Source organism: Dendrobium catenatum, unplaced genomic scaffold (assembly GCF_001605985.2).
Source record: "Dendrobium catenatum unplaced genomic scaffold, ASM160598v2 fragScaff_scaffold_54, whole genome shotgun sequence".
Classification (NCBI taxonomy): Eukaryota; Viridiplantae; Streptophyta; class Magnoliopsida; order Asparagales; family Orchidaceae; genus Dendrobium; species Dendrobium catenatum.
Window position 1 is genome coordinate 278,103 of NW_021318516.1, and position 14,532 is coordinate 292,634.

A 14,532-nucleotide genomic window follows, 5' to 3' on the forward strand; every position below is an offset into this window, starting at 1 on the left:
CCTCTTTATATCTTTCCAAATTATCAGAATTTTTAAAATTAAACCAATTTTTATAACAAATCTTCTTATTCTTAATCTTTTCTTGCACATTTGGATTCCAACACCAACTATTAGTAGATTTTCCTTTTGATACTCCAAGCACATCTTTTGCAATATTATTAATATCACTAGCCACTTTTTCCCACATAACATTAGCATCCTCATGCACAGATAAAATCTTAAGATCTAAAATCTTACTCTCAAAAATATTTTTGTTAATATTCTTTAAATACAATATTATTAAATTCACTGCTAAAGTAGAAAAAATAAAGACTTAATAAATATTGTCAAACAAAGTTAAAAAATAATTAAATAACCATTGCATTATGCGTTATGATTATCTGCAGCTATACCGGGGGTCCAAGTTTGAAAAATTTTATGCGGGTTGGCGTCGGCTTCCCTCGGTTGCACACAGAAACTAAGGAGGATGGCTTGTTGCTTAAGGCCGGAAGGGAAGACCAAGGGTGCGATCTCCAACTGACCGCTGCTCACCTCAATCGCTCGGGAAGACCACGAATACGAATAGGAATATGGGATTAAGGCGAAGATGAAGACTCGGGCATCAACCAGCTAATATGAAATAGTGGGATTAGGGTTTTATTTATTTATACAATAATCAAACATGCGTGTCTGGATTAGTTTTTCTTTTTTTAAAATGGGACACGCTAATGACGTGTCTGACACGTGTCCTCGCCGTGTTAGACGCGTGTTTGTGTCCGACACATGTCTGACAATGCATACCCTCTTAAAACGAAGTGTCAGTGCATCAGAGCTCCCTAAATGTATGAAGAGGTCGATCCCTCTTCTATCTTCTCCACTCATTTGTTCGACCAAACTAAAGGAAGAGGCGGAGGCGAGAGAGGCGCACGGACGGGAGGCTAGGACGACAACTCTTGCGGCAGTTTCCGGCGGCCGGGTTTAGGGGAAATCGAAGAGGGAGATTCAAGGAGGCTAGGGTAAGTTTCTAATCAAATTATTTCATATGTTTCATAACTTTTTTCTTGAAATGAAAAAGTTAGGGTTTGACAAAAAAACTTCTCCTTTCTTTAGGAGATGTATAGGGAATGATTAGGAGATAATTTTATGCATGGAATGAGGTTTTTTCTTCAAAATGTGGAATTGGAAAAATTGGGTATTTTTCATATTATTGTTTTTTTAAGAAGTTTCTTGAGGAATAATGTTCCAAATAATCATAGGAAGGTTTCTAATGTTATAGATTAGGGTTTTTCCAAAAAATGCAATTTTTTTTATTTTAATTTATTTTAAATCTGAAAATTTAAGTTATTTTAATTTAATTTATGTTTTAGAAATAGGTTAATATTATTATACAATTAGAGAGAGGGAGAGGAAGAGAGAGAACTTAGGGTGATTTAAAGAGAAGAAAAATTTTAATTTTAGATTTATATTGTAGATTTTTGAAGGAGAAATTATTTTCTTATAGGTATTTATTTGTTGTGACTTCGAAGGAAGGAGAACTAGTGTGAAAATCAAATCCCTCGAATATGTAAGTATTCATGGTTCTTTATTACAGTAATACTTTTGTTTCTCTCCAATTATATGTTTTGAAAGTCCAAACATGTTTATGAAATTTTTATGGTCACTTTAGATCATGATTATATTATTTTATCCTATGATTGATCAAGCAATTTATATGTTATATATCATGGCATTATATCATAAAGTTCATATGTTATAGAAATGAAATGATATGATTGTTATAGAATACTTGTATGTGCATACTGAATTGATGGAGCTCACCCCTTTATGGTACTAGTTGAAGACGTTGTACACGTGCACATTAAAATCGTAAAAGTTACGAAAAAAGAAAATGGTAAAGGAGTACCTTTATGGTGCTAGACGATGGCTCCTGTAATGGTTGTATTATATGAAATTTAAAAGTTATGAATATTGATATAATAAATGAAAAATAAATATGAAAGATTATGTGTATGTTTGATGTTATGATTATAGCAAATTAAATTTATGATATGTTTTAATAAAATGTGACATATATCATATTACTCATTCTGCCTTGAGTTACTGTAGTTTAGAGTCATGTTTTACTTATTAAACATTGACTTATTATTAGTTATTAAAATTTTCATGTATAATTATTTTAAATCATAATGAGTAGAAGGGGTGAAAATGTGTATCGTATGAGAGGCGCGCCGGATGAAAGGTAACCATATGAATCTTAGTAATTTTATGTTTATGTGCTTTCAAATTAAATATTTTTAGTGGCTCTTTCAAATGTTATGATGATAATTTTAGAGATTAGATATTTTAGTCTACTGCCCGACTTTCGTTCCTGCCTCGCCTATGCGAGCTCACCGGGCCGGGTCGTGACACTTATTTTGAAATATCATTAGATCTTACTATTTTTTCACACTTCATTTTTTAAAGCATATTTAACTTTGATTTTACTAATATGACAATAAAAATAATTAAATTTAGGGTGCTACGGTCATTATGTCAATCATATTCTCACAATTTTCACTAAAAATTTATTAAAACATCTTATTCACTTATGTTGAATATCTTCTTATAAGAAAAATACTTTTTGATTCTCATCCCTAATGCCCTTCACTGGAACTAAATATTTACTTTTCATATCTCTTTGTTTGACTAACTTAAGTACATCTTTTATACTTCTTAATATCTAATCCATTATATAAATCACTATTTTTTTTTGCATCACATATTACTTTCTTAGAATCCATACGGGCTCCTCTATATCTTTCTTAATTTTTCAAATTTTTACATCTAAAATAATTTTTATAACAAAGCTTTCTTTTTTCTTGTATATTTTGACTCTACCACAAATTTTTTTTACTATTAGGAGATTTTTCTTTTGATTTTCTAAGTACATATTTTGCAATACTCTTAATATCACAATCTACTACTTGTTTGACATAGCATTAGTTTCTTTATGAACAACTTAAATCTTAAAATCTTGAATTTTACTCAAAAATAATTTTATTAGCATTTTTTAGATACTCTCATCTAATCTTAGGACTATATTTTATTTTTTATATTATTTTTCATCTGTTTATCATAAAATAAAAAATTAATAAGTGATGTTAGGTATATAAATTTTCACTTAGAACAATCTATTTTTTTATTCGAAAATAATCAATTTAAGTTTTATTCTGTTCATTTCTATAAGTGATGAGATATTGATATCTTTTTTAAATAAAATATTAATAATTATAAAATCATAAGTGCTACATCAAAATTTAATATGGTCATACCACTTTTATTAGTCGCTCCAAACTCATAGTCATCATAAATGCTTATGAAATCTTTTGTTAATCTATCAATATATCCATTTAAATCCCAACAATAACAATTCTTTCTTCTAGAAGCATCTTTTATATTAATTATTCTAAATTATTATAAAATCATATCAAAATCTATTAGAGTGTAGGCTCTTATAATATTAATACTCTTAGCATAAATAATAATCTTTAGAGTTATAATTTTATTTTTAATTCTATTAGTTTTTATAATATTATCTTCAAGCCTTAGTTTATCATATATATTATTTCTAATCTATATAATCATATCACAACTACTCTATCATGAATACAAAAGAATAGCTAAAATAACAAGAACATGAACTTGAAGGATCATGATCAATCTTACACCCCTACTCTTTTGCCATGACCTGAAATTATTTTATTGGTTCTACCTCTTTTTATGAGGAGAATGAATCTTTTTCTCGAATGATCAGAAAAAAATTGGTCCGGATCTACTTCTGGAATGAGTTTGAAGATTCCAAACTAAAAACAACAGTATTTGTTAGCAACAACATATTGTTCATGGGTTGAGAACGGGAGTTGAACTCTATGAGGTCGAATCTCCCGTTGTTCCTCAGTAGCTCAGTGGTAGAGCGGTTGGCTGTTAACTGACTGGTCGTAGGTTCGAATCCTACTTGGGGAGATTTGATTCATTCTTCATTCTTTCATGAAGAATTGAAGGCTCGCTTTGACCGTTAGGAGTATGTAACTCATTCTCTGTATTTGTTTCTATTGCATTCTGTCTCATTGTATCACATTATGTTCTACAAGATTTGAGAATCACCCTCAATACTTCGGCATAGATTCGGCCTTTGTAAATGGCCAATTTAGAATTCTCAACAATGCATCAAAGATGTAGTCTAGGGATTCAAACACAAATATGTTAATTCCAGCCCGGGTTACATATATATAAACCTTAGTATGAAAGAAAAAAAGTCATGCCATTCCATTTTGGCACCAAAGTTCAATAGCTTTGCGGCCGCTATCCCGATCATGATTTTACTACTCCCAGAGGGACCACATCAATTCTTCCTTTGGAAGCTACATGCCCCACCACCCAAGTGTGGAAAAACTGTTGGACCTGATTATATTCCAATAGACATGTGGAAATTCTTAGGAGATAAAGGAATTTCTTGGCTCACTTAACTTTTTAATATTATTTTGAAGACTAAAGTCTAAAATAATGCCAGATGGGTGGAGAATGAGTGTGTTGATTCCTATTTTTAAGAATAAATGTGATGCACAAGATTGTGCGAATTATAGAGCAATTAAGTTAATGTGTCATACTTTAAAACTTTGTGAGAGAGTTATGGAGCACAGGTTACGATGTGATACTAATGTTTCTCAAAATCAATTTGGATTCATGTTGGGTAGGTCTAATATGGAAGCTATACATTTATTGAGAGGTTTGATGGAGAAGTATATTAAGAATAAGGAGGATCTTCATTTGATATTTATTATTTTAGAGAAAGCGGATAAAGTTTCAAGAGAAGTGCTATGGAAAGTTCTAGAAAAGAAAGGAGTTAATAATGCTTATATTCAAGTCATTAGATATATGTATGTAGGTGTTGTTACTTATGTTCAAACACAAGGTGGTTTGACTAAGTATTTTCCTATTTTTGTTGGATTACATCAAGGATCAACCTTAAGCCCATATCTTTTTGCTTTAGTCATGGATGTTCTCACTAGACATTTACAATAGGTTGTACCCTGGTGTATACTTTTTGCTGATGATATTCTTCTTGTTGATAAGACTAAAGAGGGAGTTAAAGGTAAACTCGAATTATGGAGGTCAACTTTAAAGCCTAAATGTTTTCATTTGAGTAGATCTAAAACTGGATATATGAAGTGTAATTTTAGTGGTAATAGATCTAGTTGAGGGTTTGCGACTTTATTTGGGTGATCAATTCATTAATATGAGTACATGTTTTAGATATATTGGGTCTATTGTTCAGAGTGATAATGAAATTGATGGGAATATTTTTAGCATAATTCAAGTTAGATGATTGAAGTGGAGAAATGCATCTGGCTTGTTGTGTGATAGAAAAATGTGACGACTGGTTTGGTCCGGCCTGTTCACTTGAACCGATCGAACCTTATTAATAAAACCTTTCCCTCCCCCGCATAACTACCCCATTTTTTCGCGACAGAGACCGGCTGGGCGGACCGAGAGCATGAGCGGACATCCGTTTTTGCACGAAGAAATTTCATTTTGCTATTTTGAGTGGAAGGTTGTGATTAGGGATGAAATTCAACAACTCCTCTCAACTCCTTTCCTATTTTTATCGCTAAAGAAGCGAAGTTTAGGAAGAAGCGAGAGGAATGACCAAGGGAAGAAGGTTTGCTGAATTGTTATTTTCTTTTTCTTATAAATTTCATCGATTTCTTTATCTAAAAGAGAATGATATTTTCTTAAAAGAAAAAGAAGGGATTTTGAGTAAAAAGGAAGGAATTGAAGACAAGGGGAAGGAAATTAGGAAAGGAAGAAGAATTTGGGGATTTCCATTTGTAAGTAATTTCTCCATGGTATTATGTTAGTTTTTTTTTTTGTAATTAATCTTCTCTTATGAAAGTTAAATTATATGGATTTAGTGAATTAGGGAGGAGGGGATCAAACTATAGGAGTTGAGTTCTTCAAGGAATTCAACAGAGGTTGAGGTTAGAATCACTTAAATAAATGTTAGTGAGAAGTTGATAAAATTTAACTACATGTAACTCACCTCACTGTGTATCTCCTTAAGGTGGTGACGAAATCAAAGAATTGGAAGAGAATATAAAGGGGTAATTATGAAATTTTTTTATTGTATTTTCTAGTTCGTTTCGAAAGAAGCATGCATATAATTGTTTAAAGCTTATGATTTACATATTTTTTAAAACCATTATACGAAGTAAGTAAATGTTTGTACAAGTATGGATATGTGAAAGAAAGAAAACGTACATGTAATAAAAAAGTATATATGAATGAAAGAATGCAAATAAATAAATGTTAAGGAAATGATACAAACATAAATGAATCAAAAGCAAAGGGAAAATGTTATGCATGCAAAATTTTTAGTAGATCACCCCCGTATGGTACTGGCTGGGGAAGCAACGTACTCGTGCACGTAAAATAAAGAAAATGTTATAAAAATGAAAAAGAAAATGGAAATGGTTTTACCTTTTAGTACATTTAGACGGTGCTCCTGTATAATATGAAATAAGAAAAATGAATAATTTTTAAAGTAAATGTTATAAATGAACATGTTATGGTATGAAAAAGGTAAAGAAAGGAATATGATATAATATGTATATGAAATGAAATGAAATAAAGAAAAGAAAAATAACTCGGATGTTAAATTAATGAACATATATCAAAAGTTTTATGTATTATATTTTATGCTTATAAATAAATTTCTTCAGTTACCCACTGAGTTTACTTAGTAAACTCAAACCATAAATTGAAATGTTTTAGGTAAGTCTTCACTGATTTAGAAATGATAGAAAGATAAGAGTTTGTTTATAGAAGACGGCGTGCAAATGACAATAGATAATATAAATTTAATGTTAATATAAATTGGGTGTTAGAGGCTCTTCAGTAAGATAGAGAAAATTTTGCATTGAATTGTTTATAAATTGAATTAATTGTTTTTTTACCGTTTGACTTTTAGTTCCCTCGTTAAATCAAGCATCTGGGCTAGGTCGTGACAAAAATTCCCCCTCAATTTTAAGGGAAAATTCTATAAGATGGTGGTGAAACTTGCAATGCTTTATGGTGTAGATTGTTGGTCATTAGAAGAGAAGCATAATAATAAGTTAAGTGTTGCAGAGATAAGGATGCTCAGGTGGATGAGTAGCTTTACACTTAAAAATAAGATACGAAATGAGCATATACGTGGAAAGGTTGGAGTAGCTTCAGTGGAAGATAAGATTTGGGAGAGTCGCCTTAGATGGTTTGGTCACATGAAATGGCGGTTCTGATGACTCGGTTAGGAAAGTAGATGTATTAGATTTGACTTATGTTAAGAAATGTAGAGGTAGACCTAAAAAGGCTTGCTTATAAAATATTAAAAATGAATTTTCTTTTTTAGATTTAAATGAGAATTTGACTCTTAACAGTACACAATGGAGAAAAAGGATTCATGTAGCCGACTCCACGTAGCGGGATAAAGGCTTGATAATGTTGTATATTATTGTTGTTGTAGTTTTTGTCGACCAAAAACTCTTAATTTCTTTTCAAAAATTTACAAAATTGTTATGCTTACTCAACAACAGAACACAACATAATATTGTAGAACACAACATAATATTGTATAACACAACACAAGCCTTAGTTTACAATAAGAATAATTCTATTTTATAAAAATGGCATTAATAAGGCTTTCTAACGTCATTACGTCCATAACTTATATTTATTTTTACAGAAGTTTGATTTTTTTCTTGCTTTTTTCATAGGGGAAGCTCACGATTCTTGATTTGCTTTGTGTATTCTTATGGGATAAGTCCATTGGAATAATTATGTTTTTAAATCAACTGGATCAAAATTAGGGGTGTAAATGAGTCAAGTTGGGCTTGAGTCACCCCTAACTTGAGCTTAAGCTTGATTAATTAATCGAGCTTGAGCTCGAGCTTTATTTTATGAGTTCGAGCCAGCTCATTTATTATGGAAGAGATAAAATGATTATTATTCAAGTTATTATTATAATAAATTGATAAAAAGAATGATAAATTATAATAATAATAATTGTTGCGGGCTAGAATATACGCGGCGATAGAGTTATAATTCTACGTCTTAGCGTTGCACGGATATCCAGCTCGCACACAAAGAACACAATATTTTTAGTTTCCAACTTGATTTTGCCTCGAGATTCGTGCTTGGTTGAGACTATTTTTGGTGATGTATCAATAATAATAATAATAATAATAATAATAAATCACTTAATATAAGATGGTGAAATATAATTTTTAAACATTTTTAACAATTTTTTACTTAAAATCTTGAATGTTAGTACATTTTAAGTTTGTTTTATATTAACATTTTTAACACAAGCCAGCTCTCGAGCTAATTAGTTGAGTCAAAGGTAGCTCAAGCTTAGCTCGTTAGCTCATCAAGCTCTACTTATGAGTCATTTATCGAGTCAAGCCAGAGTCGGCTCATGAGTTTGCTCGACTCACGTACACTCCTAATTGGAACCCTCCTCTCTCTCTCTCTCTCTCTCTCTCTCTCTTCTCGTCTCTCTCTCTCTTTATGCTCTTCTCTGTCTATTTAATTGAATCCTCTCTAAAGGAGGATAATAGTTCTTTTTTTTTAATTTGATTTTTAAGTCACACTCCATCACTTGCATCTATAATAGTATTCATTAGTTGTGATATAAACTTCATTTTAATAATGATTAATTAGCCATCAAACTTGTATTAAAAATTAGAAAGAAATGATAATGTTACTGAGGCAAACATAGAAGGCTTCTTTTTTCCATGTTTTTACTTATTAGAGTGTCAAATTCTCTAAATGTATATGCATTTATGAATTTAAGTCCTTTGAAAGGCTCTACGTGATGAAAATCATAAATTACTTTTCATGGGATCAAGAACTTCTAGTGGCAAACTTTCATTGCATTCAGATATGGTTACTAAAAAAATCGTCTATAGTTATGTATAATAATGTAATTAGTGTTATTCCTTGTACATGTACCTATAAATGCCTTCTTATGTATAGATAAGATATATACGAGAAAGAGAGCCACTTGCTATTCCTGTTTTCTTATTCAATTGTGTAAGCATATATAATGGATGTATGCAGAGGCAGATATTCGGTATCCTTGTATTTGTATCAATAAAAACATATATTTTTGCATTTTCTGTCTAACTGTGTGCATAATATTTTAGATACAGAAGTATTAAAGTCACTCTCCTTGGGGATATATCTTTATATCTTTACGCATGTATGCATGTATGTATGGATAGAGGTAGGTAGAGGCGGAGAGAGGCTTAGATTGCAGTTACCTTCTCAATCTCATTGGAATATTTATTATTTCACTTACCCATAAATTATGTCTGATCTCTTAAATTAAATTTTTCTTTGTGAACAGAGGAAGATTGTGAATAGACCTCTTGCTGGGACGATCAGAAGGGGAAAGACAGAGAAAGAAGATAAGATACTTGAACAGCTACTACTAAGTGATGAGAAGCAATGTGCTGAACACATTATGCTTGTAGATTTGGGTCGTAATGATGTTGGAAAGGTTAATATTATTTTAGTAATATTGAATTATGTGATAATTGAATTTATCATTATGTTCCCTGTTAGGCTGTCTAAATGAAATTGTCATATTTAGCTTGTTTACTGCGTCAAATTGCTGGTTGTTTTCTTAAATGCATTTCTTATTTTGAGTGTTGTTGTTTATGCCCAATGCATATTATACTATCCATTTGGTACTCGTGGTATCCATGATGATGCCTGGCAGTTTGCTTTTGATTGACAGTGGCCTCTAATAAAATGAGTGTGGTGAAAAAGAAGTTAATCATTCCATCCACTGACGTGAAAAGGAGAAAACTTCTGAGTTGAATGATGCGTGTAAAGATGATGAGGTGTTTAATGGTAAAAGATGGAAAAAATGAAGCAACATTTAAGTATAATAGAGGTCACCCTCAAGCATATTTATGCAAATGCAATACAGTAGATCATTGTTTCAATATATAATTGAACGTGCAGGTGATCGAATGAGAAAGGCTATAAAAAAAAAGATCAGGGATATGCCATTAATAAACATTTGTTGAATGAAAGGGAAAAAGTATATTTAGAAAATCACACACCAGGCCGAGAAATCATGGTATTCTTATATGATAATCTATTTCTCTCTTTTTTTTTTAATTAACTTAAGACAGGTTTATCATTGAATTTTGTGGAGATGTATGTATCAGCTAGCCACACTGGGCTATATCCATGTGCTTGTAATATTCTTTCAAGAATTGCTTCATAAGTTTTTAATAGTTTTTGGACTTGTCATCTGTTGAATATAAGCTTATAGAAAGCAAAATTTTGGGTGTTGGAGTGTGCCGTTGGTGTGCACAATTGAAAGTATAAGAGTATCATAAAGGTGGGAGTAGATTAATGTGAAAGCCATAGTACAGATAAAGGAATGCAAAAAATAATTTGCATAGAAATTGTTAATACACTCGACCGAGTGGAGAGAAAGAAGACAATTTGCAAAGCTAACCTCATATTGGAAATCACAATGATGATGTGGATAATTTGAATTAAATTATGTCTAGAAAACAATAATGTTATGCAAACTCATAAGGTTTATTTTCCTAAATGGCTATTTTTGCTCATTTTTATGATAGATTTGTTGGTTTCCTACTTTCATGCCATTTAATTCTTGCTACAGGTCTCAAAGTCAGGTACTGTAAATGTGGAGAAGCTAATGAATGTTGAAAGATACTCTCATGTGATGCATATTAGCTCCACGGTTTGACCCTTGCCATTTAAGAGCAAATTTTATTAAGTGCTGGATTGATAATTAAATTGGAATTTTCAATGTTAATGGAGTTGAAGTTGAATATTTGTTGTGGCTGCATTATTGACTATATATTAGTTTGGGTTGATGGCATGCTGGTTTCTACAGTTTTAGTTTGTCTAATTGTGAATTTACTTCAATAGCTTTCAAGTATCACTATTTATCTTTTTTTAGTATTGACATTAATGAGTTTGTTGTACGTTTTAAAATATATGCCCACAGATTACTTACGGAGCAGGTGTGTTCCTGAACAAGAAACATTAACATCTTGAGATGCAAAAGAACTGATCGATTGGAAAATCTTTAGGATTGTCTATTTGGTCATTGATTCCTTCCCTCTCTAATTCTAATCTATCTGTTTGGATGACTACAGGAACAAGAATTGGTAGCATCTATGCATGAACCCAATATGTGAATGGCAACCCCTAGGATGTTACGACAACAACAACAACATCAAGTCTTTGTCCCACTACGTGGAGTCGGCTGCATGAATCATTTTTTGTCATTGTGTCCTGTTAAAAATCAAATTCTCATTTAAATCTAATAAAGAAAGATCATTTCTAATATTTTCTAACCAACCTTTTTAGGTCTACCTCTACCTTTATTAACATAAGTCAAATTTGATACCTGAACTTTCCTAACAGGGTCATCGGAAGGCCTCCGTTTAATGCGGTCAAGCCATCTAAGATGACTATCTCTAATCTTATCTTCCCCCAGGATGTTGAGAGATTAATATTACTGTCTTTTGGAGAAGAAAAAAAATCTAATTTATTCATCCTCCTGTGTAACATTTCAAGATTAATGATTTGCACTTCTAAGGACAAACTAATTGATGCACAAACCAACTATTTCCTACTGGCAGCTGGTTTAAGAGAGCATATATGATTTTTAAACCTTCAATTAGTGGGAGCTCACTGCGAACGCACATGTTCCTGATTTTCATATGTTCAGAATCATAAATGCTGCATTTATGCTGCATTTATTTTTTTTGCTTAACATTTACTGGCTCAATGATGAAGGGGAATGGGGATTCTGCATGCATTTAAATCCACTGTCGACCATATTTTTAATGCTTGTTTATTTTGTTGCGCATCTTTTAAATTTATGCCACGTTATACTATCCTTCTCCTGCATTAGTAGTGGGGTTATCCAAAGCTAGGATTAATTTCCTGATTTTTGGTTGGTCTCTGCAGGTTACTGGGGAGCTGTTTGAAAATCTCACATGCTGGGATGCTTTGCGTGCTGCATTGCCTGTAGGAACAGTCAGTGGAGCTCCTAAGGTTTGCTTTAACACGGCATATTGTCATGGGTTTTTACATTTTGATTTGACAGACTTCAGAATCATTAATGCTGCAATAAAAATCTCATTTTTGATACGGAAAAGTACTTTTTTTGCAACTCATTATAACATTCATTAACATCATCTTCATCCAGCAACCCTGATGGAGCCCACAATTTATTATTTGTAGGTAATACTTACCATAGATGCATTTGGTGTCATTACAGAATTTTGTGATGTCTCTTTTGTAATCACCTTCTAGTTTGACCCACCTTTATATTTCGCGATTAGCCAACTTTTATGGATGTCAAAGTACATGCTTTAGACTACTTGAACGTAATCAATTATGAACTCAACAGTCTCTTAACATCCTTAAATTTATTTTATGTATATTGTTGAATACAATTTGTGTGCGGGTGATACCAGAATCTTACTAATAAGATTACAAAACAAGCCTAATAGAGAGAGGGGAGAGAAAGAGTGAACTAGCGAAAGAAGCTTTGGGATTTTGCTATAAGTTATTGTGATTTAAAGTAGTTAGAACATGATTGAATATTGTTGAATGTATCTAACTCGTTATTTACCCCTATTAATATAAGCACAACTATATAGCAATGCTTTCTGTGAAAATATGTTTCAAGATTTTTTTTTTTGTTTAATTTAAATGTATGTATAACTGCTGACATGTCCAAACGTTTAGGGCAGGATTATTTGAGGAAAAGCGTCCTTTAGAGAACTCTCTATCGAGTTCCATAGTGAGATCCCATAATGAGAGCAAAGGAAAGTTCATTCTGAATGAATGAGTAGGCTTAGGCTACTTATTAACTCAAGTTGACAAGTTCATTGTCGAGTTGATCCTTCCTTCTAACGACTTTAGCCACGTGACTTGTTGATTTAGATGAGTTAAATCGAATACTTCCTTGGGTGACTAAAAATTCTTAGCCAGTTGGTTCATGTGTTTCAACTGTGTTTGGCAAGTCGTTGAATCGGATTCATAATGGTGAATTGACTCGATTAACTCAACCCAAATGGCATTAATCATACAAGCAGCTACCCTATTACCTGCGGTTTGCTGATGATAAATAGTTAGATAGTTAGTACTGGCGTTTCTAGGAATTTAGAGCCGGAACTCAAATATATTAAATATAAAAAAAAAACTATCCTGGTCACCGAAAAGAATAGCTTGATTGAATACAATTTGAACCTTAACGTTAGCCAAAGCAAAAGATAGAACATTCTCATAAAATAAGAAAGAGAAACAGATTAACATTCTTGATTAGGATAAAGAAAAGGTGGAGGGGCATACTCCAACCGCAACTACTTCAGTTTTTGGATGGTTAGACCAATTAAGACAACAAACTCACACACACATCACATACTTAAAACTAAAATCTAATATCTCTTGGTTGGTAAGTCAAAACTTTCAAGCAACAGACTAAGAAAACTTCCTATCACTACAGGTAAGAGCCATGGAGTTGATTGATGAACTGGAGGTCACAAGACGAGGGCCATACAGTGGAGGATTTGGAGGAATATCATTCACTGGTGACATGGACATTGCGCTTGCTCTCAGGACCATCGTCTTTCCAACCGGATCCCGTTACAACACAATGTACTCCTACAAAAACCATGATCGGCGACAAGAATGGATAGCACACTTTCAGGCCGGTGCCGGCATTGTTGCAGATAGCGATCCAGATGACGAACAACGTGAGTGCGAGAATAAAGCTGCTGCCCTCGCTCGTGCCATTGATATAGCTGAGTCTACTTTTGTGGATGGGGAAGATTAGCTCTGTTTTATAGGCCACTTACTGTGTTTCTCAGATCACATTTGGAAGCACTTGCTGAGCAGGAGCCGCTATGTTAGCTTGTTATCGCTATTCAAATTCTGCAGCATTGAAGCTTGTTTAAGAGATCTAATAATATGCGCTTAGGTGAAGGAGTTGCTTCTTCTGGACTTGTGTTATTTATCTGCTAGGATGATTTTGAGCTTCCAGTTTGGATGATTTTTCCTGTTTTTCTTCAAATAAAAAGCATGTTTGTAGTGATTAATTGCAAACCGACAAAGTGAGGGACTAAAGGGGATGAAAAAAGAGAGGCTTTTTTACTGTAGATTTTTTATTTTTCTCCTGCCTTGTTTTCCAGTAATTGATTCTATTATCTGTGTTTGGTTTGACGGAAAATGAGAAGAAATGTAAACAGAAATGATAAAAAAAAAAAGTTTTGTTGAAATTTTGGTTGAGGATTGGTTACTTTATCTTTTGTCAGATTGATGAGAACTCGTGTAGAGAGATTATTACTTGCGTAGTTTGGACATAGAAAACCATTCAGTTTTGTGATTGTAAACAGTAAAAACATAGTTATTGTTTATCATTGTGCTTTTATTGTTCATTATGCGCTTTTATTCTATTTTTATTGATCA

The 14,532-nt window shown here is 32.4% G+C and overlaps 1 protein-coding gene and 1 non-coding gene across 2 annotated transcripts in view; both read left to right on the forward strand.

The window, feature by feature from the left end:
* LOC110095075 (anthranilate synthase alpha subunit 1, chloroplastic) overlaps positions 1–14,262 on the forward strand; it is a 27,638-nt gene extending 13,376 nt beyond the window's left edge. The window contains exons 8-11 of the mRNA XM_020820454.2: positions 9,404–9,556; positions 10,703–10,783; positions 12,025–12,111; positions 13,571–14,262. Of these exons, the coding sequence (XP_020676113.1) occupies positions 9,404–9,556; positions 10,703–10,783; positions 12,025–12,111; positions 13,571–13,900 (651 nt within the window). The 3' untranslated portion in view covers positions 13,901–14,262. The remainder of the gene's footprint in view (positions 1–9,403; positions 9,557–10,702; positions 10,784–12,024; positions 12,112–13,570) is intronic.
* TRNAN-GUU lies at positions 3,910–3,981 on the forward strand. Its single transcript has one exon. It is a non-coding gene; the product is annotated as a tRNA-Asn (tRNA).
* Positions 14,263–14,532: the final 270 nt, after the last annotated feature.